The sequence below is a fragment of the Cherax quadricarinatus genome, chromosome 2, assembly GCF_038502225.1.
Source record: "Cherax quadricarinatus isolate ZL_2023a chromosome 2, ASM3850222v1, whole genome shotgun sequence".
NCBI classification, from domain to species: domain Eukaryota; kingdom Metazoa; phylum Arthropoda; class Malacostraca; order Decapoda; family Parastacidae; genus Cherax; species Cherax quadricarinatus.
Window position 1 is genome coordinate 60211676 of NC_091293.1, and position 27970 is coordinate 60239645.

The window sequence follows — 27970 nt, forward strand, 5'->3', positions numbered from 1 at the left end:
GCTACTTTGCCGGCGTTTCCACAATGCCATGCGGGCGTCCAGATTTTTTCTATGGTGTGCACACTGACCACCCAGACCCATTCTCTCAGATGTAGGCCTACCAGCCTTCTCGCGCTAAATTTGACACCGCTAGAATTTTGGCGTAGATCTACGGTTTGGACCCTGAACATAAAGCCGTAGATCTACAGGACAGACCCTGAAAGGGTTAAGAAGAACAATGTTATGAAAAATAAATTGGCTGTAATGTGGATGGCCAACACGAAAACTTGGATAACAAGACAATTTTTTATTGAGTGGGTTCATGAGGTCTTTGCTCCCATTGTTAAAAAGTACCTTATTAAAAAACAATTGCCACTCAGGGCCCTTTTACTTATGAATAACGCTTCTGTTCACCATCCAAGCATGGAAAACGAGTTGCTGGTGGAGTTCAGTTTTATAATTGTGAAGTTCTTGCCTCCTAATACCACTTCTCTCATCCAGCCCATGGACCAGCAGGTCATTTCTGACTTCAAGAAACTACACCAAAACACTTTTTGAAAGGTGCTTTGAAATCACTTCAGAAACAAATTTAACCCTCAGAGAGTTCTGAAAGGACCATTTCAGTATCCTCACCTGCTTGAGGCTTATAGACAAAGCCTGGGGAAATGTGTCTTCCAGGACCATGCAGTCAGCATGGAAGAATTTGTGGCCTGTCTTTGTGGCAGTTAGGGATTTTGAAGGTTTTAAAGATAAGCCTGAGCTGGTAGAGGATATTGTGTCCCTGGGGAAGACCTTGGGCCTAGAGGTGACTGAAGATGATGTGGAGTTGGTGGAGGAGCATGGAACTGAATTTGCCACAGAAGAACTTGTAGACCTTCAGAGTGCAGCGACAGAAAGGAGGGAAGGGATGATGTGCCCATTGCATGTGTTGAGGAAATATGTGCTAAATGGTATGAAGTGCAGGAGTTTGCTGAAAAATGCCATCCAGACAAAGCAGTGCCCATCTGTCTCTCTAACATGTACAATGACAGTGTAATGTCTCAGTTTAGACAGGTGTTACAATAGAGCCTGAAGTAAACCTCACTGGACAGGTTTTTAGTGAGACAAAGAACCAGTGAGCCAGAACAAGGTGTTCATGGTGAAAAGAGACAAAGAAGTAGTAACATACCCCCATCCTCCTCCACCTCCTGCTTCCAGTATGCCATTAGCTCTCCTTTGACAGTTAAGAGGCAGTTAAATTTTCATTTACTGTACAGTATTTCAGTTAAAGTTTCTTTTAGTTTTCAGTTTTACAGTTTTATGTAGTAGTTAGTACATTTTTAGCAAATTATTATATTGTCATTTGGGGTCTGGAACGAATTAATTCTATTTATATTATTCTTCATGGGAAAAATTGCTTTGGATGTCATCCATTTTGGTTGCCGAATCAACATCTAGAATGATTCATTCAACCCCTTGAGGGGTCCAGAGCCCCAATCTGAAAATGCCCCACAGGTTCCAAGAATTTTCACAAATTTTTTTTTATTATTTTTTCTGATGAAATGGTAGAGAATCTTTTTCTGAAGGTAATAAAACAAAAAGTATCAAACTTGATGGAAAATTTATGAAATTACGCTCTCGCAAATTTTGCTGTGTCGGGTATATTTATGAATCGGCAATTGTGCCTACTTTGGATCCCATTTTAGGTCAATTGCATTATTCAAGTTGACCAAATTCTTAGCTATTTCGCTAGTATTACTTCTATTTTAAAGATTGAGAACAAGAATTTGCCCAGTCAACTATTTTAACTATCCAATAAAGTGATAGGAAATTAGTAATTTGGCCAATTTCACACAAAGTTCAAAATACACCTACCATCCGACTTACGACCTGCTCGACATACGTCCACTGGACTTACGACCGTGCATCTGGCAGCTGGGCTGGGCCGGCTGATGCACACCACTGTACAATATTTGACAATACTCGCGGCGGCAATGTGTCATGCAGGCAACATCAGTTTGAGTAACCCTGTCCTATCAGCAGCATCATACTGTATTAACTGTACTAACTGGACAGTAAATTTCACCATGGCCCCTAAGATGAAGTCTGAATCTTGCACTGGAGATTGTGGCAATAAAGGCTCTTACTCTCGAACTCTCTATTTTTCACTGTTGCACATAAACCTGCCTGTATCTGTCTGTATCTCTGTGTGTCTGTTTGTCTACCGGTGTGTCTGTCTACCTGTGTGTCTGTCTTTCTGTCTACCTGCGTGTCTTTGTCTACCTGTGTGTCTGTCTTTCTGTCTACATGTGTGTCTTTCTGTCTACCTGTGTGTCTTTGTCTACCTGTGTGTGTGTGTCTTTATGTCTACCTGTGTGTCTGTCTACCTGTATGTCTGTCTACCTGTATGTCTGTCTTTCTGTCTGCCTGTCTACCTGTGTGTCTGTCTACCTGTGTGTCTGTCTCAGAGCCACTCATTAAGAGTGTACTTGGTCTTGAAGATGCCATATTAATAATGATGATAACAATAATAATCACTGAGACGCATTAAATGTGTATAAAACGTTAATATGGACATTTTGCTTAATCCATCTATGATTTTTTTCAAAATTATATAATAAACATGCTACTTAACATATAAATTAACAAATATGAGATATTTTTCTGGTCGGCTTGACAGTGAACAGGAACCGTTCGTGTCGGGGCTGGTAACAACAACAACAACGTTTGTTTACATAACTCGTGAACATTCTACATTCTCATTCTCTCTCTCATTTATTCATTTAATCTTGTTTACTCACCTCTCACTCTACATTAAAACTACAGATATTTTAAGGTAAGTAATGAGTGGACTCGATTATTATATTATAGCTTAATAATAATAATATTAATATTGGTACATATGTATTATTGTAATAATAATGATTATTAATATTATTATTAATTTAGGGCACTGGAGCACAGATCCACTGTATAGCACTTTGTCTGGATTTTTTGGGTTATCCTAGGTAATTTATAATATGTATGATAACTTGACTTAGGTGTACCAGTGAGAGATACAAAGAGACAGCCACATTCGGTCAGCCAGTCAGCCACCCACCCATCCAGCCATCCACCCATCCAGCCATCCACCCATCCAGCCACCCACCCATCCAGCCACCCACCCACCCATCCAGCCACCCACCCACCCACCCACCCACCCACCCACCCACCCACCCACCCATCCACCCACCCATCCAGCCACCCATCCAGCCACCCACCCATCATCCAGCCACCTACCCACCCATCCAGCCACCCATCCACCCAGCCACCCATCCAGCCACCCATCCAACCAGCCAGCCACCCATCCAGCCAGCCACCCACCCACCCACCCACCCACCCACCCGGCCAACCACAGACCCGGCCAACCACACACCCGGCCACCCAGCCAGCCAGCCAGCCGGATACGTATTACACATGTTCCAGAGTTGTTTCTCTTTACTTAGGGTATGGGTTATACAACATTCTGGCAGGATGACACCACCAGTGGTATTCTCCCATTCCACTGTGTCGACAAAACATAAAGATAATAGTAACATATGATACTGTATGCGATGTAAAATTTACAATACATATCACTACCATGTATACATTATGTACAGTACATAAATAATTAAAATACAACAATATTAGTAAATTATGGTAAAAAGAATGAAATAATGATTGTACTTTACATTACAGTATTGTGTAGGTAGTTTATATAGGAAAGTTTTGACATTATGCCCTACCCAATATGTCGGCAATTTTCAAAGGTTCGACTTACGTCCATTTCGACTTACGACCGGTTGGTCGGAACCAAACTTGGTCGTAAGTCGGATGGTAGGTGTATTCCAATTTCAAAATAGGGTTCAGAATAAACAGTGCAGGCATTCCTGGTACTAAAATAACATTTCCTCTGTTTATTAGTTATATTTCCAGGCTTTGCAAATGAATTCCATTTTTATTTTTTATTCACACCAAAAAATAGAAGATCTGCTGTTATGCAATATTGTAATAACTGTATTAATAATATCAGCGCATTCATGAACGTGCATTAAACCCACCAGTTGACCTGTATTGGACGCGTGACGTCATTTGTTTACTCTTGAATATTGGCAAAAATCGAACATTTCCGCTATTTGAGCTTAGTTTCAAGCCATTTTCAGTACTAAAACCAATCAAAATCATCTCTATTATTTCTGTAATATATCTTCCATCCTATCAAAGACACCAAGAAACTGCAAATATAACCTTAAAAAATATACGAAAATACAACACAAAGTCACTGTTTTAATCCTGTGCTGCAGGATTGGTTTTATATGGTGCACACTTATCACATAGATGCATTCTCTCATATCTAGGCCAAAATTTACCACTCACAGCTTATCTGAGTGAGCTGAGCTCATGGCGTAGAACTATGGCTTGGACCCTGGCTTCAAAGCTGTAGAACTATGGGACAGGCTGTCAAAGGGTTAATAGATGTCCTTCATAGTTCATTTCATTGTGAACTAGAGTTAAACTTTAGTATCACTGATTTCTTCCTAGTTTGAAAACCTATCATTTTACACTTCTTTATGTCATCACTTGGTATGCTGAGTCAAAGATGGTCTTGGATAAGTTTTAAGGTGGTTTGTTTACATGTTTCTTATGTTATATTTGGTGGTAGAAGGTTACTATTTACTACAACTGAGTCAGACAGTTGTTGTTGTTCAAAGTGGTCTTGGAAATTGTTCATAACATTGGTAAGTTCCAAGTCCACTCTTGCTCTTTCGTTCTTGATGTTGGTATTTAGTTGGGTAACTTGATCTTTTAGGTAGTTGATGGTGTCCTCAGACTGGGTGTGTGTTGCTTAGTTGTTCCAGTGTGTTAAGTTTATGTACTAGAGTTGCGATCTTGCTGAGGTACTGAGTATTGGATGTTTGTAGTTCCTTAATTTCCTGGGTTAACATGATGATTTTTTTATTCTGGATCGTAATGAGTTTAGCTATTTCTGGGACAGTAATGTTTATATCATCAAATCCATGGAAGGAATTATCTTGGATGTTTGTGGTGGCAGCCATGTTTGTTGTTGTTTGGCGAGTGTTGTGGCAGTGGGTGGTGAGGGTTGCGCCCTTCTGGCTGGGAGTAGGAGACATTGTACTTGTAGTAATGCTTCTCTCACCTGTAGTGTTGAGTCATTGGTTGGTTACTGGATCTTCTTTTGTTGCCCTGACCCCTGGCCATTGACAATGGTTTCAGATGGGTAATGGGTGGTTGTTGATAATATTGCATATTTTTGGGTGATTTCTGCAGTTGATTTATATCATTCTGGGTCTCTACACATGTCAGTGTTATGTGGGTCTCTACTAGACCATCACAGGGTTGTCAGGAACCACAGGTGTAAGTAAAATGGAGGAGCAAGGATCTTGCTGCTGCCTCTGGCACTATATGTATACAGTAGACTGTTATTTAGCATGGTGGTTATGTTCCCAAAAATGCCATGTTAGGTAAAACCGTGCTAAATGAACTGAAGAACTTATGGGGAAAATAAGGTTATGTTCCTGGGAGCCCCCAAAAAGCCAAACAACTTTTTTTTAGACCAACAGATCTTACAAAAATAAAAGTGAAAATGTAATTGTAGTTCATTGTCGTGATATATTACTGCTTAAGACTACAAATACAATAGAAATAATAGTATATCTTACCTCAAATTGTGGGTAATGGTGTGTGTGGATGATTGTGGAGAGAGTGGATATAGATGGTGTGGCCCTACTCTGCTGAGGTGGATGGTTGTCAGTTGTTGACAGAAATGGATGGTAGAGGTTCTGGTACTGAAGTCAATGGTTGTATTGGAGTGTGCATAAATTCTGTAATGGTTCTCTGGGCTGTTTTACCCTGCAATACATTATACAGCTGACGGTTAGGCATCATCAACTGGCCAAGACCCCGTTTCAAAGCACTGCTTCTAGATTTGTCAGGGTCCTCTTCAGTGAAAGTCTCCTAGTTTAGCAGCAGCATGGAACTGCTCACATAGCTGCTACAATGTTAACTGTTTTTCTTCAGGTTCTTCATCATCTTCTGTTATGTCCCTCCCTTGTATCTGTGCATTGAGCTCTGCTAACATTTCCTCTGGACTCCTGTCTTCATCATCATCTTCTAAGAGGTCATTCACATCTTCATTCATATCTTCAAAACCATCACCTGGTAATCTCCTTGCCAGCTGAACAATTTCCTGAATCTGACTCAAGCAAGGGAAAACCATTCCACGCACTTCTAGCATAGCTGATGGCATCTGCAATGTTAAATTTATTCCAGAAGCTTGGTACTGCCAGGTTGGAGTCAAGAGTCCATTGATGCAACTAGTTTTTTCATAAAATTTTTTATGTAGTTACACTTGAATGACTTAACTCCCCGATCCAGTGGTTGTATTAGAGATGTATTTGGAGGTAAAAATACAACTTTTATATGTGGGGTCACATCCAGCAAAGTTTGTGGATGAGTACGGGAATTATCAAGAATGAAGAGAGCCTTGAATGCACAGTTCTTGCTGTGCAGGTAAAACTTGACTTCAGGAGTAAAATGATACTTAAACCAGTCAATAAATATTTCCTCTGTCATCCATGCTGACTGGTTTGACCTCCAAATTACTGGTAAGGTGTTTTTATCTACACCTTTCAAAGCATGAGGATTCTTAGAGCGGTAAATAACCATGGGCTTACACTTGAAATCACCTGATGCATTATCACAAAGGAGCAAGGTGAAGCGGTTCTTTGCTGTCTTGAACCCTGCTGCACTCTTCTCTTGCTGACTGATATAAGTTCGTGTTGGCATTTTTTCCAAAAAACACTTGTCTCATCAGCATTAAACACTTGATGTGGCTCATAGCCACTCTCAGAAATAATTTCCTGCAATTCAGCAGGAAAATTACTTGTTGCTGTATGATCAGCTGAAGCACTTTCACCAGAAAACTTAATATTATGTAACTTATTATGCAACTTAAAGATGTGGAACCAGCCTGTGCTAAACACACACTTTTTCAGGCCTTCCTTCCTTATCACACACTGCTTTAAACAACTGTAAGGCCTTTTTCCTAATTAAGAGGAAATTGAGTGGTGCACCTTTCTTTTCATGAGATGACACCTTGGGTTATTCATTACACAAGCTCGTATATTCGCCTCGTTCTTTTTAATTGTACGAACTGATGCTTCATTAAGGCCATAGGCCCTCGCTCTATCCACCACACGTGATCCACTCTTAAGCTTGTCTGATATCTCAGTTTTCTTCACAATTCCTAGACTTGAATGCTTAAACCTTTTCTTGTCACTTTCAGCAACACTTGTATGCTTACTGGGTGCCATGATTGCTTGGCAGATTTAACAAATGGAAATGAAAACATGTAGTACAATGAATGTAAATAAATACAGCGAGGTTACTGAGTATCTTCATCCAGCACGTGTATGAACCGAACTGGAGGCTGGGAGCATGGTGGAGTGGGTGTGTGTGGCAGGGGGATGGCAGTAGGACTCCCCCATTGACTCAATGGTATAACCCACCATGGGCGACCGGGCGACTGCACACTCAAAATTTTTTCCCCTCCCGCGAATCGTGTTAAATTGATCATGCGACATGTTACATAAAAATGTGTCACAATTCTTCAGTCGTGCTATACTCAAATCGTGCCAAATAAATTCATGCTAAATGACGGTCTACTGTACTTGATTCAGCCATCATTTAAAAATGATGAAATAAAAATTATATAAAAAGGAAGGTAGGCCTTTGCCACTTGGCTTGACAAGCTGACACACTGACACTTTTCTATAAGGTCTTAGCAAACTGAATAATGCCTACCTTATAGGGATCCACTCTGCAATCTCTATAAAAAATTAATCACAGCAGTCAACAGTTCATCACATACATGCTGTAATAACATACTATAATTATAAACTTACTGCAGTAACTGTGAACACTTTTCATTTAATCTCTGGAGGCCCTCCAGGTGGCAGAGGACCCTGGGCTGCAGTCCCTAAAGCCCATGCCTTAATCCGGCCCTGACCACTATTCGTTTTTGCATTCCAATTACAGTAGACCGTCGATTAAATGACGATTTTCTGAATGACTTGACTGACCTGACTCCGCTGATTTACTGAATGACTGACCTGATTTACTGAATGACTTGACTGACTGGCTTACTGACTTGACTGGCCAGCTTGACTGATTTACTGATTGACTTAATGATTTACTGAATGACTTGATTGATATACTGACTGCTTACTACTTGAGTGACTGATTTACTGTCTGACCGACTTAAAGGATTTACTGAACGACTTGAATGAGTGACCTACTATATTGAATGACTGTACTGACTTGATTAACTAACCTACTGACTCACTTGACTGGACTGACTTACTGACTGGACTACCATCCACCTCAGCCCAGATGGGCCTCAGCATGCCTCTCCACTCCCTCCTTCACAATCATCGACAAACACCAGCAACCACAATTTAAGGTAAGAAATATTATTTCTGTTGCATTTTTAGCCTTAAGCAGCAGAAAAAAATACATTGCAACAATAATGAACAACAATTGCATTATTGTGATGAATGGTTTGAAAAACCGATAATTGCATTATTATTTTTATTTTTTGTAAGATTTGCAGAATCTGGCACAGTATAGCATACTCTGTAGTAGGCCTCTTAACCTCAGTAGACTGACCCACGGCCATCTGAGCAGTGGAAGGCTCACAACCTTCTACTGCTCAGTAGTTACATAAACATCTCCAAATGTTTATTTATCAACAAGCAAGAGAACAAGAAATTTAACCCTTTGACTGTTTCGGTCATATATATACGTCTTACGAGCCACTGTGTTTGATGTATGTATACTCATAAATTCTAGCGGCTTCAAATCAAGCAAGAGAAAGCTGGTAGGTCAGTGTGCACCATATAAAAAAAAATCCTGCAGCACGCAGTGCACAATGAGAGAAAAAAACTCCGACCGTTTTTTTTAATTAAAATGCCGACTTTGTGGTCTATTTTCATATAGTATTTATGGTTGTATTCTCGTTTTCTTGGTCTCATTTGATAGAATGGAAAACATATTATAGAAATAGAGGTGATTTTGATTGGTTTTACTACGAAAAGAACCTTGAAATGAAGCTCAAAGTAGGGGAAATGTTTGATTTTTGCTGATGTTCAAAAGTAAACAAATGATATCATTTTCCAATAAATGTCCAAGTAGTCATGAATGGGTTGACATTATTTATACAATTATTACAATATTGCAGCAGTCTGCATAACAGTAAATCTTCTATTTTTTGCTTGAATAAAAATTCAAAATAGAAAGCAGAAGTAATATCAGAGGGGCCTGGAGATGTGACTGATGAACAAAGAAAATGCCATTTTAGAGCCAGGAATGTCTGCATTGTTCATTCTGGACCCTATTTTGAAAGTGGCATATTTTTTAATTTGCATGAAATTGGCCAAATTGCAAATTTTTGACCACGTTATTGGGTAGTTGAAATCGGTAAATGGGCAGTTTCTTGTACTCAATCGATAGAACAAATGGAGTTCTAAAGAAATAGCTATGAGTTTGGTCGACTGGAACAGTGGAATTAGCCGAAAATAGGGCTCGAAGTGGGCGAAATCGCCAATTCGTAAATATCGCCGAGGTCGCTAACTTCGCGAGTGTAATTCCGTAAGTTTTCCATCAAATTTCATTCTTTTGGTGTCATTACCATTGAGAAAAGCTTCTCTATCATTTTATAAGATTTTTTTTTTTTCAAAAAAATTTTTACGACACCACGAGGCACCTCAGGATTTGGGCTTGCGACAGTCAAAGGGCTAAGGTAGGATAGAATTCTTCCTTGTCTCTGTTATAAATGGGAAAACTGTGAAGTGGCTTTGTCGTCTGATGAAATCCGAGTGGCATCACCTAATAAAACAGATCATCCAAAGCAGTATACTACTTAATAACTGTCTTTAAATTTTTTTTTTTTTTGTTAACACGTTGGCCGTTTCCCACCAAGGGATGACCTGAAAAAGAAGAAACACATTCATCATTATTCACTCCATCACTGTCTTGCCAGAGGCACATCTACACTACAGTTAAAAAACTGCAACATATCAACACCCTTCCTTTAGAGTGCAAGTGCTGACTGTACTTCCCACCTCCAGGACTCAAGTCTGGCTTTCTGGTTTCACTGAATTCCTTCATAACTTTGCTCACACTCCAGCAGCACATCAAGTCATAAAAACTATTTGTCTCCAATCACTCCTATCTAACATGCTCACGCACACTTGCTGGAAGTCCATGCCCCTTGCACACAAAACCACCTTTACCCCCTCCCTACAACCATTCCTAGATGACCCCTACCCCGCCTTCCTTCCACTACAGATTTATACGCTCTCCAAAGCATGCTATTTCATTCCTTCATCTGTAAACGTCCGAACAAATGCACAGCCTGGGGAGGCAAGATGTGCATTTTTTTTTTTTTTCAACAAGTTGGTCGTCTCCCACCGAGGCAGGGTGACCCAAAAAAAGAAAGAAAATCCCCAAAAAGAAAATACTTTCATCATCATTCAACACTTTCACCACACTCACACATTATCACTGCTTTTGCAGAGGTGCCCAGAATACAACAGTTTAGAAGCATATACGTATAGAGATACATAACATATCCCTCCAAACTGCCAATATCCCAAACCACTCCTTTAAAGTGCAGGCATTGTACTTCCCATTTCCAGGACTCAAGTCCGACTATATGAAAATAACCGGTTTCCCTGAATCCCTTCACTAAATATTACCCTGCTCACACTCCAACAGATCGTCAGGTCCCAAGTATCATTCGTCTCCATTCACTCCTATCTAACACGCTCATGCACGGTTGCTGGAAGTCCAAGCCCCTCGCCCACCAAACCTCCTTTACCCCCTCTTTCCAACCCTTTCGAGGATGACCCCTACCCCTCTTTCCTTCCCCTATAGATTTATATGCTTTCCATGTCATTCTACTTTGATCCATTCTCTCTAAATGACCAAACCACCTCAACAACCCCTCTTCTGCCCTCTGACTAATGCTTTTATTAACTCCACACCTTCTCCTAATTTCCACACTCCGAATTTTCTGCATAATATTTACACCACACATTGCCCTTAGACAGGACATCTCCACTGCCTCCAACCGTCTCCTCGCTGCTGCATTTACCACCCAAGCTTCACATCCATATAAGAGTGTTGGTACTACTATACTTTTATACATTCCCTTCTTTGCCTCCATAGATAACGTTTTTTGACTCCACATATACCTCAACGCACCAGTCACCTTTTTTCCCCTCGTCAATTCTATGATTAACCTCATCCTTCATAAATCCATCCGCCGACACGTCAACTCCCAATTATCTGAAAACATTCACTTCTTCCATACTCCTCCTCCCCAATTTGATATCCAATTTTTCTTTATCTAAATCATTTGATACCCTCATCACCTTACTCTTTTCTATGTTCACTTTCAACTTTCTACCTTTACACACATTCTCAAACTCATCCACTAACCTTTGCAATTTTTCTTTAGAATCTCCCATAAACACAGTATCATCAGCAAAAAGTAACTGTGTCAATTCCCATTTTGAATTTGATTCCCCATAATTTAATCCTACCCCTCTCCCGAACACCCTAGCATTTACTTCTTTTACAACCCCATCTATAAATATATTAAACAACCATGGTGACATTACACATCCCTGTCTAAGACCTACTTTTACCGGGAAGTATTCTCCCTCTCTTCTACACACCCTAACCTGAGCCTCACTATCCTCATAAAAGCTCTTTACAGCATTTAGTAACTTACCGCCTATTCCATAAACTTGCAACATCTGCCACATTGCTCCTCTATCCACTCTATCATATGCCTTTTCTAAATCCATAAATGCCATAAAAACTTCCCTACCTTTATCTAAATACTGTTCACATATATGCTTCAATGTAAACACTTGATCTACACATCCCCTACCCACTCTGAAGCCTCCTTGCTCATCCGCAATCCTACATTCTGTCTTACCTCTAATTCTTTCAATTATAACTCTACCGTATACTTTTCCTGGTATACTCAGTAAACTTATTCCTCTATAATTTTTACAATCTCTTTTGTCCCCTTTCCCTTTATATAAAGGGACTATACATGCTCTCTGCCAATCCCTAGGTACCTTCCCCTCTTTCATACATTTATTAAACAAAAGTACCAACCACTCCAACACTATATCCCCCCCTGCTTTTAACATTTCTGTCATGATCCCATCAGTTCCAGCTGCTTTACCCCCTTTCATTCTACGTAATGCCTCACGTACCTCCACCACACTTACATTCTGCTCTACTTCACTCCTAAAAGATGGTATACCTCCCTGGCCAGTGCATGAAATTACCGCCTCCCTTTCTTCCTCAACATTTAAAAGTTCCTCAAAATATTCTCACCATCTACCTAATACCTCCCTCTCCCCATCTACTAACTCCCCTACTCTGTTTTTAACGGACAAATCCATACTTTCCCTAGGCTTTCTTAACTTGTTTAACTCACTCCAAAATTTTTTCTTATTTTCATTAAAATTTCTTGACAGTGCCTCTCCCACTCTTTCATCTGCTCTCCTTTTGCACTCTCTCACCACTCTCTTCACCTTTCTTTTACTCTCCATATACTCTGCTCTTCTTATAACACTTCTGCTTTGTAAAAACCTCTCGTAAGCTACCTTTTTCTCTTTTATCACACCCTTTACTTCATCATTCCACCAATCACTCCTCTTTCCTCCTGTCCCCACCCTCCTATAACCACAAACTTCTGCCCCACATTCTAATACTGCATTTTTAAAACTATTCCAACCCTCTTCAACCCCCCCACTACTCATCTTTGCACTAGCCCACCTTTCTGCCAATAGTCGCTTATATCTCGCCCGAACTTCCTCCTCCCTTAGTTTATACACTTTCACCTCCCTCTTACTTGTTGTTGCCACCTTCCTCTTTTCCCATCTACCTCTTACTCTAACTGTAGCTACAACTAAATAATGATCTGATATATCAGTTGCCCCTCTATAAACATGTACATCCTGGAGCCTACCCATCAACCTTTTATCCACCAATACATAATCTAACAAACTACTTTCATTACGTGCTACATCATACCTTGTATATTTATTTATCCTCTTTTTCATAAAATATGTATTACTTATTACCAAATTTCTTTCTACACATAGCTCAATTAAAGGCTCCCCATTTACATTTACCCCTGGCACCCCAAATTTACCTACTACTCCCTCCATAACATTTTTACCCACTTTAGCATTGAAATCCCCAACCACCATTACTCTCACACTTGATTCAAAACTCCCCACGCATTCACTCAACATTTCCCAGAATCTCTCTCTCTCCTCTACACTTCTCTCTCTACACTTCTTGTGCATATGTGAGCATAATGATGTGAAGAGTCAGGTGAGGTGCTCTTTTCATTTATTTATTTATGTCTTTGCAAATAGTACATTGAGATTGTGTATTTACAATAATGGGTAGCAATGCAAAGAGAGCCTCTATTATGCCTAGGCATTATGGGCTGACTTAATGTTATTGGCTTGCTGACTACTTAACACTAAGAATTATATCATAGTTGTACAGTAGATAATTAATTATAAGTGAATCTAATTTATATAAGACAAAAGATATTTATATATTCAAAAATGCTTTTTGTGAAACAATGATTCAATTTTATTCCTGTCAACAATGGATAAAAGGTTCGAAAGTAATTGTTGAAATTATGATATGGGAATACGTATTGAGTATGTGAGTACTGAGTATTGAGCATTTAGTCTAGGGTGATTAAGTGGCTTTTGAGAAGAGTCTTAAATTGATTTTCAGACTGGGTTACTTTAGTATCCATCTTAACAACCCCCTCCTCAGCCCTCTGGATAATACTTTTAGAAACCCCCACACCCCCTTCTAATCTCCAAGCTACTGATTCTCTCCTTTATATTCACACTGCACATTATCCTCAGACACTACACCTTCACTGCTTCTATCCTTCTCCTTATTGCAATATTCACCACCCATGCTTCACATCCTCACAAGAGCATTGGTATAATTATACTCTCAAACATTTCCCTTTTTGTTTATATGGATAATGTTCTTTGCCTCCAGACTCCTCAGTGCACCACTCACTTTTTTCCCCCTCATCAATTCTTTGGGTGACCTCGTCTTTCATAGATCCATCTGCTGACGAGTCCACTTCCAAATATCTGAATACATTCACTTCCTCCATACTCCCTCCCTCCAGTCTGATATCCAATTTTTCATTTCCTAAATTTTATGTTGTCCTCATTACCTTACTCTTTCCTATGTTCATTGTAATTTCCTTCTATTACATACCCTACCAAACTCATTCACCAGCTTCTTCAACTTCTCAGAATCTTCTAATAGCAGTGTCATCAGCAAAAAACAATTGTGAGAACTTCCACTTTGTTAGATTCTTTGTCTTTTAATTCCACACCACCTGCCAACACCCGAGCATTCACTTCTCTTACAACCCGATCAATAAATATATTGAACAACCACGGTGACATCACACATCCCTGTCTAAGGCCTAATTTTACTGGTAAATAATCCCCTCTCTCCTATATACTCTAACCTGAGCCTCACTATCCTCATAAAAACTCTTCACTACTATCAGTAACCTACCTCCTATTTCATACATATACAACATCTGCCACATTGTCCCCCTATCCACCCTCTCATACACCTTTTCCAAATCCATAAATGCAACGAAAACCTCTTTACCCTTATCTAAATACTGTTCACCTATATGTTTCACTGTAAACACTTGGTCTACACACCCCCTACCTTTCCTAAAACCTCCTTATTCATCTGCAATCCTGCTCTCCATCTTGCTTAATTCTTTCAATAATAACTCTACCATCCACTTTACCAGGTACTTATTCCCCTATAATTTTTACACTCTCCTTTGTCCCCTTTGCCTTTATACAAAGGGGCTGTGCATGCTCTCAACCAATCCCTAGGTACCTTACCCTCTTCCATACATTTATTAAATAAAAGCATTTGTACAGTGGTACCTCGAGCTTCGAGCAGCTCCCGACTCGAACAATTATGTAAGTGTACGTATTTTTGTAAGTGCTTTTGTAAGTGTATTTTTGGGGGTCTGAAACAGACTAATCTAATTTACATTATTCCTTATGGGAACAAATTCGTTCTGTATCGGCACTCGAACAGCCGTATGGAACGAATTGAGTTCGTAACTCGAGGTACCACTGTACAATGCCTGCACTATAAAGGAGGGGTTTAGGATATTGGAAGTTTAGAGGGATGTCTAAACTGTCGTATCTGAGCACTTCTGCAAAGGCAGTGATTATGTATGAGTGATGGTGAAAGTGTTGATTGATGATGAAAGTTTTTTCTTTCTTTTTGGGTCACCCTGCCTTGGTGGGAGACGGCCGACATGTTTAAAAAAGAAAATTACAAATATATAATAGTCGCTGGCAGCATATTAACTGTCTCTTTTTAGAAATAGTGCCTTGATCATTTTCTTTGGAATGAATTGACAGTACACTTAGTTAAACACCAACATTGAACACAGTTTTTACCCAGTGGTTATTAAATTTATTTGGTATGTAGATTCTTATTCATGATTTTGTTAAATGCCATACATTTCTAGATCAGCAAGAACATCTAAAATATATTTTAGCAAAAACTTCATTATTTTTGACATAATAAGAAATTATTTTTTTTCTCTTGTTGGTGTTAAAAATGTAACCCATTTTCCATCTATATTATTCATATTATCTAGCACAAAATTACATAAATATTCTTATTCTGTACCATATACAGCTCCTTTTGTTCTCATCCTATTATGAAATATATGCATAGGTCTGTGAATGTAATTTACAATTCTTTTGTTTTTCAGATTTCCTCCCCTTCACGTGTAACTTGTGTAAAAAAGAATTCTGGTGAGTTTTGTAACATATATGTTAATCAAAAATTTTAGAAAAAGTAGTCCTGAAAATATAATTTTGTACAAATTTTTGGAAAAAAACGTATCAAACCGTATCTTGTAGCTTATTTTCTTTAACTCTTAACAGTCTGAGGGTCCGTCCCGTAGTTCTACAGCTTTGAAGCCAGGGTCCAAGCAATAGTTCTATACCATGAGCTCAGCTTGCTCAGATAAGCTGTGAGCAGTAAATTTGGGCCTAGATATGAGAGAATGCATCTATGTGGTAAGTCTGCACTATATACGTAAAACAAATCCTGCAGCACAGAATGCATAATGAGAAAAACAATAAGACCGTGTTTCTGGATTAAAACACCGCGTTTCCAGTGTATTTTCATTTGTGTTTTACAGTTGTATTCATGATTTCTTGGTCTCATTTGATAGAATGGAAGATATATTACAGACAGAGATGATTTTGATTGGTTTTAGTACTGAAAATGGCTTGAAACTGAGCTTAAAGTAGTGGAAATGTTTAATTTTTGCCGTTGTTCAAGAGTAAACAAGTGACGTCATGCTTTCAATACACATCAGTTGGTGGGTCTAATGTGTGTTCATGAATGCGCTGATATTATTTACATTTATTACAATATTGCATAACAGTAAACCTTCTATATTTTGGTGTGAATACAAATTCATTATGTGAACAAAACCTCAAAATGGAATTTATTTGTAAAGCCTGGAAATGTAACTAATAAACAGAGGAAACATTATTTTAATGCTAGGAATGCCTGCATTATTTATTCTGGACCCTGTTTTGAAATTTAAATATTTTGAGCTTTGTGTGAAATTGGCCAAATTACCAATTTCCAGTCACTTTATTGGGTAGTTGAAGTAGTTGATTGGGCAATTTCTTGTGTTCAGTCGATAAAATAGAAGTAATACTAGCAAAATAGCTAAGAATTTAGTCGACTGGAATAATGTAATTGGCGTAAAATGGGAGTCAAACTGGGCAAAATCGCCGATGCGTAAGTATCGCTGACTTGGGAAAATTCACGAGTGTAATTTTGTCAATTTTCCATCAAATTTCATACTTTGTTTTATTACCTTTACAGAAAGATTCTCTACCATTTCTTAAGATTTTTTTTTTTTTTTAAATTCTTGGACCCTTTGGACAAGTTTCGGATTAGGGCTCTGGGCTCTGAAAAGGTTAAGAAAGCTTCACTTTCATTGTAAGTTGAACTGCGAAAAGTTTAATCATAAAAAAGGAAAATTTTGGAACTGCATACTATTTCTCTTGTGCAGTAAATAGTGTATGTAAAAATAAAAAGTCACAGTACCTTGGCCTGAACAGTTCATCAAAACCCACACGTAGGAGAACCCCTAGGATGAATCTTTCAACATGCTCTCTTCAACCTTCTTACTTTCATTACTCTCAACACTGTTTTGACAATGGTTCTGGATGGAGTGATACATCATCCTCAGGTTCCTTCCTTAACCCTTTCAGGGTTTTCGACGTACTAGTACAGCTTACGCACCAGGGTTATTAACGCACCAGAATGCCTGAGTTCTAGTGCCTTCAAATCTAGTGAGAGAAAGCTGGTAGGCCTACATATGAAAGAATGGGTCTGTGTGGTCAGTGTGCTCAGTAAAAAAAAAAATTCTGCAGCACACAGTGTGTAATGAGAAAAAAAAAACTTTGTGTTTTTGGATTAAAGCAGCGACTTTGCACTGTATTTTTGTATGGTATTTATGGTTGTATTCTAGTTTTCCTGGTCTCATTTTATAGAATGGAAGACATATTACAGAAATTGAGATGATTTTGATTGGTTTCACAATGAAAAGTACCTTGAAATTGAGCTCAAAGTAGCAGAAATGTTCGATTTTTACCAAAGTTCAAAAGTAAACAAATCATGCCAAGCGTCCAATACACATCAACTGGTGAGTCTAATATTCTTTCACAAGTGAGGTGATGTTATTTATACCATTTCTACACTAATGCAGTAGTCTGCATAACAGTAAATCTATTTTTTGTAAGAATAAAAATTCAAAGCGGAAAACAAAGGAAATATAGGAGGGGCCTGGGGACATGACTAACGAACAGAGAACTTGTTATTTTAGTGCCAGGAATGTCTGTCTTGTTTATTCTGGATCCTATTTGGAAATTGGCATCTTCTGAAATTTGTGTGAAATAGGCAAAATTGCCAATTTCTAACCACTTAATTGGATAGTTGAAATTGGTAAATGGGTGGTTTCTTGTACTCATTCGATAGAAAAAATGGAGTTCTAGCAAAATAAATATGATTTTTGTCGACTAATACACAGGAATTGGCCAAAAATAGGGCTCAAAGTTGGCAAAATCGCTGATGTGTAAACATCGGCGAGACCACTAACTTCACGAGAGCATAATTCTGTAAGTTTTCCATCAAATTTCATACTTTTGGTGTCATTATGATCGGGAAAAGATTCTCTATCATTTCATAAGAAAAATAATTTTTTTTTTTTCCGAAAAATTTTCGACCCTGAGAAGAAATTTAGGGGAGGGCCTCTCGACCCTGAAAGGGTTAAGAGTGGGTTTATGGTGAATTGTAATTCATACATTATTGGCAGTGTATACTGGGGATATTCTGAACATTTCTCTTATATACAGTTTGTACTTAATAATTTTCTGCATATATGTACCTCATATTTTAAATTAAGCTTTTTGTTAGTTAATTAATTGTAGCCAGCCTCAGACAATTGCCAGTACAGGTTGACCATCACTAATCCGGCATCATTGGGACCTGTAGGGTGCCGGATTAGTGATTTTGCCGTATTACAGAGTGGTTAGGTTAGAAAACACTTAACCCAACAGCGATATTAATGCATCGGCGATTTCACCCACTTTATGCCCTATTTTTGGCTCATTCCATTATTCCTGTATCCATTATCCTTTCCTGTAATATATCTTCTGAACATTAAAATGGTATAAAATACCGACAGGTATCAAAAGAGACCAAAGAAAACGACAATACAACCATACAAACCATACAAAAATACACCACAAAATCATAATTTTTGTCATGCACTGCATGCTGCAGGTTTTTTCTATATAGTACATACTTAACACACCAATTCTCTCATATGTAGGCCCAAATTTACAGATCACAGCTTATCTGAGTGAGCTGAGCTCATGGCAACCGACAGTGGCTTCAAAGCCACCTTATCTTTTATGGACAATGTATGGTGCATGTGCTTTACACAACAAAAAGCATTTCTTTTATTTGTTGGAACCATGGCTAGGGCTAAAAGTGAGCAGGCTATAATAATACATGTAAATGGAGAAAAAGAAATTGGAGCAACTTGTGCAGCAAGTAGTGCCACCAAATGGTAGTGGCAGGTTGGTGTGGTGACCCTAGAAATTTGAAATTATGCTAGCCAGGATAAGTGCCAGATTACTGATTGCTGGATTAGTGATGGCCAACCTGTATTCCAAACACAGTTATGAACCCTTCTTAGTGATATCTCGTACATTAGATATGTTGTGCACTTTTTCCATCAGAAAGTTAGGAAAGCAGTTGACAAAGATAGGTGGAGCCATTAAGTTATACAGGTAGGTGTTTTCACTTACCATCATTTCCTCCTCTTTAGTGTTGACCATCACAAGTATGATGCCCATAACTGCTCAGAGAGCTATCAAGCAGATGTTCGTGTGCCCATATGCCCCCTGTGCAACCAACCAGTGCCAAGCAAAAGAGGACAACCACCTGACTTAGCTGTAAATGACCATATGGAGAATAATTGTAAAAACAAAAATAAGAAGGTAAAATACTCAAGTACAGCACTTTGAAATTACTGATAAGCTTTTAATTACATAGGCTGAAGAATCTGTTAATCTATAATAATTTACTTTTTGCTTAAATTTCTGTTTGAAGTCAGAAATGTGTAAAGGCTTGCTGAAAACGTTCTCTTTTGCAGATCTACACTAACAAGTGCTCTGCTGTAGGATGCAAAACTAAAGAAATGATACCTGTTTCTTGTGACTCCTGCAAGCAAAACTTTTGCCTGAGACATAGACATGCAATTGACCATGACTGCAAGGGTCATTCTACAGTGAGAGATCGTACTTTGTAAGTTTTTTGCTGCAGTGTATATCAGAACTCATTCACCTTCGTGTATTATGTAAATAGAAAATTCTTTATATTGATTGTTTATATTCATGAGATTTTATGATCACTCATCATTAAACATTAACCCAGAGCTTAAATTCCATCTGGAGAGCTTCAGCAGAACACACAGACACAATACAAGGAACAAATATATCTCTGACCTTCCACGTGTATGTCTCAGCCTGTTCCAAAACTTCATGCAAATAAAAGCCCAATAATATGGAACTCACTGCCTGAAAATGGCAAGTTTCCCATCTGCCAACGTCTATACTAATGTTGTTAAAAAGCACCTATTGAATCTATTAAATCTCAAATAAATATTATATCCATTAACTGTCTGTAAATCCTTATGCTTCGATTTCACCACCTTAAGTCAACTACTTCAAAAAATACAGATGATTAAACCGATGTAAATAAGATGCAAGTTATTGTAATTGTCCAGATTGTCATTTGCATCCTGTTTTATTGTACTTATGATTGTAATAAATTGCACACAATAGCTAGAATTATATGCTAGTCTTAGATTTAAATAGTATGTAAGCTTTATGATTAGTTTGCCTGAAATGTATTGCATAATAAGTAGCTTTTATCAGAGCTTTCTTTTGTATCAAATTATATTTGTATATGGTAATTACAGCAGTGCCCTGCTTTACAGCGTTCCGCTAATACAGACATTTCAAATTATGACCAAAACTCGCTATACAATTCCCCCCCTCCTGACTTTCTAATACAGTCACTGCATCCCACCCGATTTGTTTACATTCTCTGTGTCTTTCCATTATGTCTGGAAACCTTCCAAAATTTCAAGCTTTTTAAAGTTATTTCATGTTTTATGTGTGCTCTGATAATTATACTTATGTGTACCTGTACCTAAATAAACTTACACACTGTGCTGGCATGCAGGTACACATTAAAATCACTAAGAGTGTATTATTAGTCTTGACACCTTATTAATAATGATACTAATAATAATATGCAATAATCACTCAAAGGCACATTAAATGTCGTATATTATGTTAATACAGTAGAGCCCTGCTTTACGGCATTTTGCCTTACAGCATTCCGCTAATACGGCAATTTCAAATTATGACCAAAACTTGCTATACGGCAAGTGGTCTTTCTAATATGGTGCGCCCCACCCAGTTTGTTTACATTCTCCGTGAGCACATCTCTCTATTATGTCTGGAAATTTTCCAGAATTTCAAGTGTTTTAAAGTTATTGTGTATTTTATATACATATGTATACAGTACTCGGATAATTATACTTATGTGTACCTGTACCTAAATATACTTACACACTATGCTGGCGTGCAGGTACACATGAAAATCACTAGGAGTCTCTCCACTCTTGACGCCATATAATCTGTCGGGGGCATTTAATGTCATATATTACGTTAGTATAGACATTTCCATTAATCTATCTATGATATTGTTTTCAAAATTATATAATAAACACGCTACGTAACATATAAAAATGATACATACACCCACAGTATAAAAATTGACATAAATATGAGATTTGTTTACCAAGAGGTTTGTAGGAGTGTCAGAAGAATTACGTTTTCTCTAGTCAAACACCGGTTACTAACTGTAGAAAAATATTCCTTTCATATACCTTCACTCTATCTATAGGTATTCATGATTCTTGTGGGTTTAGTGCTTCTTTTTATTGTGATTATAATAATACTGTAATAATAACTTGTAATAATAATAATTTGTAATACAGTGGACCCCCGAGTTTCGGCAGCCTCCACTTTCATGAAATTCGACCTTCGGCGAGCTTTTTTTTGGGGGGAAAAATTTGGCCTCGAGTTTCGTGAAAAGGCTCATGTTTCGGCGACTGTCCGGTACCCGTCTGCCCGTCACCGTGCACACAAAGCCAGTCTCCCACGCCATTCACGCTCAGTGTGCCATTATTTACCAACACGCAACCATCACCCCGCGGGTTCGTACAATACATTTCATAATAATCCATTGTTTTTTGTGCTTGCAACTGCTAAATAAGTCGTCATGGACCTAAGGAAAGCTAGTGCAAGCCCTTTGATAAATAAAGTGAGTGACGGGGATGTGGAAGAGTTGGTGGAGGACCACAGGGAAGAGCTAACCACTGACGAACTGCAAGAGCTTCAACTGGAACAGCATCAGACCACAGCTGAGGAACTTGCTTCAGAGGAGGAGGAAGAGGGAGTGAATGAGGTGCCTTCTTCAGTGATTAAGGACATGTGTGGAATGTGGAATGAGTTGCAAAGTTTTGTTGAAAAGTATCACCTGACCAAGCTGAAACATGTACAATAACAGTGTTGTGTCCTACTTCAGGGAAATCTTAAAGAAACTCCAGAAAAAGATCTCTCTGGACAGATATTTTGTGCGACAGGGGTTCAGTGACTCAAGTTGTTCCCAGTGGCATTAAAAGAAGGGAAGTAACCCCAGATAAGGACTTGCTACCTAAAGTCCTAATGGAAGGAGATTCTCCTTCCAAACAATAGTGTACACCTTCCTCCTATCCCCTCCTCCCGTCTTCCATCCACGCAGAAGTCTTCAGTAAAGGTAAGTGTAATGTTATTGTTATTTTTTTAAATGCATGTACTTGATTTCTGATTGTTTTCATTATGTAAATCTTTATTTAATTTGAAAAAAATATTTTATTTTAATATTTTTGGGTGTATGGAACGGATTAATTTTATTTCCATTATTTCTTATGGGGAAAATGGTTTCGAGTTTCGTGAATTTCAACCTTCGGCGGGCTCTCTGGAACAGATTAATCACGAAACTCGGGGGTCCATTATAATAATAATTTGTAATAATAACAATTTGTAATAATAATAATAACTTGTCAGAGCATCATTCCTTCTAAAAATGATGTTACATGAGAATGGAAGTGTTGCTCTTTATTTATTCTACTGTACCACTGTGGAGACAGCTTGTACACAATGTAAGGTGTTTGTATGAATGTGTATGAACCACAACCAGACGTGTTTGTTTACATAAGTACTCTGTGGCTCTATCATCTTAACTCGTTCTCTCCCTCTCTTGTTTATTCGTTATCTTGCTTACTCACCTCTTACCCTACATTAAGACTACAAATATTTTAAGGTAAGTAATGAGTGTACTGTATATGCATTTTATTGCTATAGGGCACTTTAAATGTCGTAGTATATTATGTGTGGGTGGGTTGGCCAGGAGGGCTACCATACCTCCCACATGACTTTCTATAAATTTATACTTTTCACCTCTCACCCTACATTAAGGCCATTAAGACTACTAATATTTTAAGGTAAGTAATGAGTGTATGGTATATGCATTTTATCACTTTAGGGCACTTTAAGCGTCATAGTATATTATGTGTGTGTGGGGGTGGCCAGGGGGGCTACCATACCTACCCACACCTGACTTCTTAGAGTAAATGCTACTCACCTTTTGCCCTACATTAAGACTACAAATATTTTGAAGTAAATAATGAGTGTACTGTGTGTGTATTTCACTTTTTAGTTTTTTAATGCCTAGTTCTGTTGCTAACTTAACCCTTTGAGGGTCGACAGGCCCTCTCCGAAACTCGTTCTCAGGGTCGGCCAAATTTAAAAAAAAAAAAATTATTTTCTCTTATGAAAAGATAGAGAATCTTTTCCCGATCATAAAGACACCAAAAGTTTGAAATTTGATAGAAAACTTACGGAATTATGCTCTCGCAAAGTTAGCGGTCTCGGCGATATTTACGCATCGGCGATTTTGCCCACTTTGAGCCCCATTTTCGGCCAATTTCACTGTACTAGTCGACAAAAAACATGAATATTTCGCTAGAACTCCATTTTTTCTATCGAATGGGTGCAAGAAACCACCCATTTATAAATTCAACTATCCAGTACAGTGGTCAGAATTTAGCAATTTTGCCAATTTCACACAAATTTCAAAAGATGCCAATTTCCGAATAGGGTCCAGAATAAACAAGAAAGACATTCCTGGCACTAAAATGACATTTCCTCTAGTCATTAGTCACGTCTCAAGGGCCCTCTTATATCCTTTTGCTTTCCACTTTGAATTTTTATTCTCACAAAAAATATAAGATTTACTGTTATGCAGACTACTGCATTAGTGTAAAAAATGGTATAAATATTATTGGTGCACTTGTAAAAGAATATTAGACTCACCAGTTGACGTGTATTGCACGCTTGGCACGATTTGTTTACTTTTGAAGTTTGGTAAAAATCGAACATTTCTGCTACTTTGAGCTCAATTTCAAGGCACCTTTCATTGTAAAACCAGTCAAAATCATCTCAATTTCTGTAATATGTCTTCCATTCTATAAAATGAGACCAAGAAAACTAGAATACAACAATAAATACCATACGAAAATACACTGCAAAGTCGCTGATTTATTAAAAAAAATGGTCAAAGTTTTTTTTTTCTCATTATGCACTGTGTGCTGCAGGATTTTTTTTAGACTGTGCACACTGACCACATAGACCCATGCTTTCACATGAAGGCCTACCAGCTTTCTCCCACTAGATTTGAGGCCGCTAGAATTTATGAGTACTAGTACATCAAAAACCCCTACGCGTAAAACGTACTAGTACGACCAAAACCCTCAAAGGGTTAATATATGTTAGTGTAAACTTGTTATCTGGCATTTATATGTATTTATAAGTGGAAAAAATGGCGTTCTGCTTTCCAGCGATGTCTGCTTTGTGGCAGTAGCCTGGAACCTAAACTGCCGTGGAAGTGCGGCCCTACTGCATACACATTTTCAATAATCCATCTATGATATTTTTTCATAATTATATAATAAACATGCTACATAACATATAAACGTGATAAATACACCCCGCAGTAGAATAAATTAACATATACGTATATGAAATGTTTTTCCAGTCGTTTGAGTGTTGGAAAGAATAATATTTTCTCTAGTTCAACACCAGAGAAAATGTGTACACAATAATATAACTGGGGTAAATCAGTCAAAATCAAAATGTTTATTTCCTTGTAAAAATATTAATTACAAAGAAGGCCATTGGCATGCCTAGGCATTTCGGGCAGACTAATACTAATTCTAGTTCTACAGCTTTGAGTTGAGGGTCCAAACCGTAGTTCTACGCCATGAGCTCAGCTCACTCTGATAAGCTGTGAGTGGTAAACTTGGGCCTAGATATGAGAGAATACATCTTTGTGGTGTGTGTGCGCCACATAAATTCTGCAGCACTCAGTGCATAATGAGAAAAAAACTGAGATCATAATATTCGATTAAAACAGTGACTTTGCAGTGTTTTTTCGTATGTTTTCTATAGTTGTATTTGCGATTTCTTGATCTCTTTTGATAGAATGGTAGATATATTACAGAAACAGAGATGATTTTAATTGGTTTTAGTACTGGAAATGGCTTGAAACTGAACTCAAAGTAGCAGAAATGTTAAATTTTTGCTGATGTTCAAGAGCAAACAAATGACCTCACACGTCTAATACACACCAGCTGGTGGGTCTGATATACATTCACAAATATGGTGATAATATTTATACAGTTATTACAGTATTGCATAACAGTAAATCTTCTATTTTTTGGTTTGAATAAAAATTCATTACGTGTATAAAAAATCAAAATGGAATTTATTTGTAAAGCCTGAAAATGTAACTAATGAACAGAGGATATGATAGTTTAGTGCCAGGAATGCCTGCATTGTTTATTCTGGACCCTATTTTGAAATTGGAATATTTTGAACTTTGAGTTAAATTGGCCAAATTACTAATTTCCGATCACTTTATTTTGTAGTTGAAACAGTTGACTTGGCGATTTCTTGTGCTCAATTGATAGAATAGAAGTAATACTAGTGAAATAGCTAAGAATTTGGTTGACTGGAATAATGTAATTGGCCTAAAATTGGAGTCAAAGTCGGCAAAATCGCTGATGCATAAATATCACTGACATCAAAATTCGTGAGAGCGTAATTTTGTCAGTTTTCCATCAAAGTTCGTACTTTGTTTTGTTACCTTCAGAAAAAGATTCTCTACCATTTCATAAGAAAAAGTAGCAAAATTTTTTTCTGAAAATTCTTGGACCCTGGTGCACACTCTAAAATTTGGCCTCTGGACCCTGAAAGGGTTAATCCTTTGACTGTCGCAACCCCAAATCCTGAAGTGTCTCTTGGTGTCGAAAAATGTTTGGAAAAAAAAATGTATTTTTTCTTATGAAATGATAGAGAATCTTTTTCCCCGATGGTAATGACACCAAAAGTATGAAATTTGATTGAAAACTTATGGAATTATGCTCCTGTGAAGTTAGCGATCTCGGCGATATATATGCATTGGCGATTTCGCCGATTTTGAGCCCTATTTTTGGCCAATTCTACTGTTCCAGTTGACCAAACTCAGCTATTTCTTTAGAACCCCATTTTTTTCTATCAATTGAGTACAAGAAAGCACCCATTTACCTATTTCACCTACCCAATAAAGTGGTCAGAAATTGGCAATTTGGCCAATTTGATGCAAATTAAAAAAGATGCAAATTTCAAAATAGGGTCCAGAATAAACAATGCAGACATTCTTGGCACTAAAATAACATATCCTCTGTTCATTAGTCATGTCTCCAGGCCCCTTTTATATTACTCTTGCTTTCTATTTTGATTTTTTATTCACACAAAAAATAGAAGATTTACTGTTATGCAGACTACTGCATTATTGTAAAAATTGTATAAATAATATCAATGCACTAGTGAAAGAATATTAGACTCCCCAGTTAATGTGTATTGGACGTGTGGTGTGATTTGCTGACTCTTGAACATTGGTAAAAATCGAACATTTCCGATACTTTGAGCTCAATTTCAAGGTCGTTTTCATCGTGAAGCTAATAAAAAATCATCTCTATTTCTGTAATATGTTTTCCATTCTATCTAATGAGACCAAGAAAATGAGAATACAACCATAAATACTATAGGAAAATACACCTCAAAGTTTGGCATTTTAATCCAAAATAACAGTCGGAATTTTTTTTTTCCCTCATTATGCACTGCATGCTGCAGGATTTTTTTTTTTATACAGTGCACACTGACCACACAGACCCATTCTCTCACAAGTGGGCCTACCAGCTTTCTCCTGCTTGATTTGAAACCGCTAGAATTATTGAGTATATAAAAGTCCGAAACACTGGCTCGTAACACGTGTATATACGGCCAAAACAGTCAAAGGGTTAAGGAGCAGTACATTTTCACATACATTATTAGATACATACATAATTAGATTTATAATAGTGAGGTAGTACAAAACATATAACCATATTACAAATGGTTAATTTAGAATGGGCTGGAATTTGTCTTGGCATTACACACTCTTTCTGTTAAAGCTCATATATTAGAAGATTATCTTAGGCAGAAGCTTATATATTGGAAGATTATCTTATATTAGAAATTTTATGTTTACAGTCATTTGGGCGAGTGTAAGTGTAAATTAGGGGGCATTACCGATAACAAGAGTAAGAATAGTATGTTGTTTTGGATGTACTCATGATACAAAATAGAGAAATAGGTGGTTTTCATTTGGTTAGCTGATGATGGGGTGTGCTTTTTAATGGTAGTTTTGAAAATGGTGGTTGAGTCTGCGGTTCTAGAATTTTCAGGCAGGGAGTTCCAGATTTTAGGCCCTTTTATGTACATTGAATTTTTTGTAGAGGTCTAGCCTGACTCGAGGAATGTCATAGAGATTTTTGTGTCTGATATTGTGTCTGAGTCCTGTTACAACGATCAAGAAAGTGTTTCAGTTCAAAGTTAATATTAGAATTAATGGTTCTGTAAATGTAGGTTGCACAGTAGTAGGTGTGAATGTTCTGTACAGTGAGTAGGTTTAGGTCTTTGAAGAGTTGGTGTGTGCGTTGTCTTGCAGTGGATTGCATGATAATTCTTACTCTGGCTTTCTGTTGGGT

The 27970-nt window shown here is 37.8% G+C and overlaps 1 protein-coding gene across 1 annotated transcript in view; it reads left to right on the forward strand.

The window, feature by feature from the left end:
* LOC128684437 (AN1-type zinc finger protein 2A) overlaps window positions 1-27970 on the forward strand; it is an 84161-nt gene that overhangs the window by 22577 nt on the left and 33614 nt on the right. The window contains exons 2-4 of the mRNA XM_053770595.2: window positions 15902-15944; window positions 19553-19724; window positions 19880-20031. Of these exons, the coding sequence (XP_053626570.2) occupies window positions 15902-15944; window positions 19553-19724; window positions 19880-20031 (367 nt within the window). The remainder of the gene's footprint in view (window positions 1-15901; window positions 15945-19552; window positions 19725-19879; window positions 20032-27970) is intronic.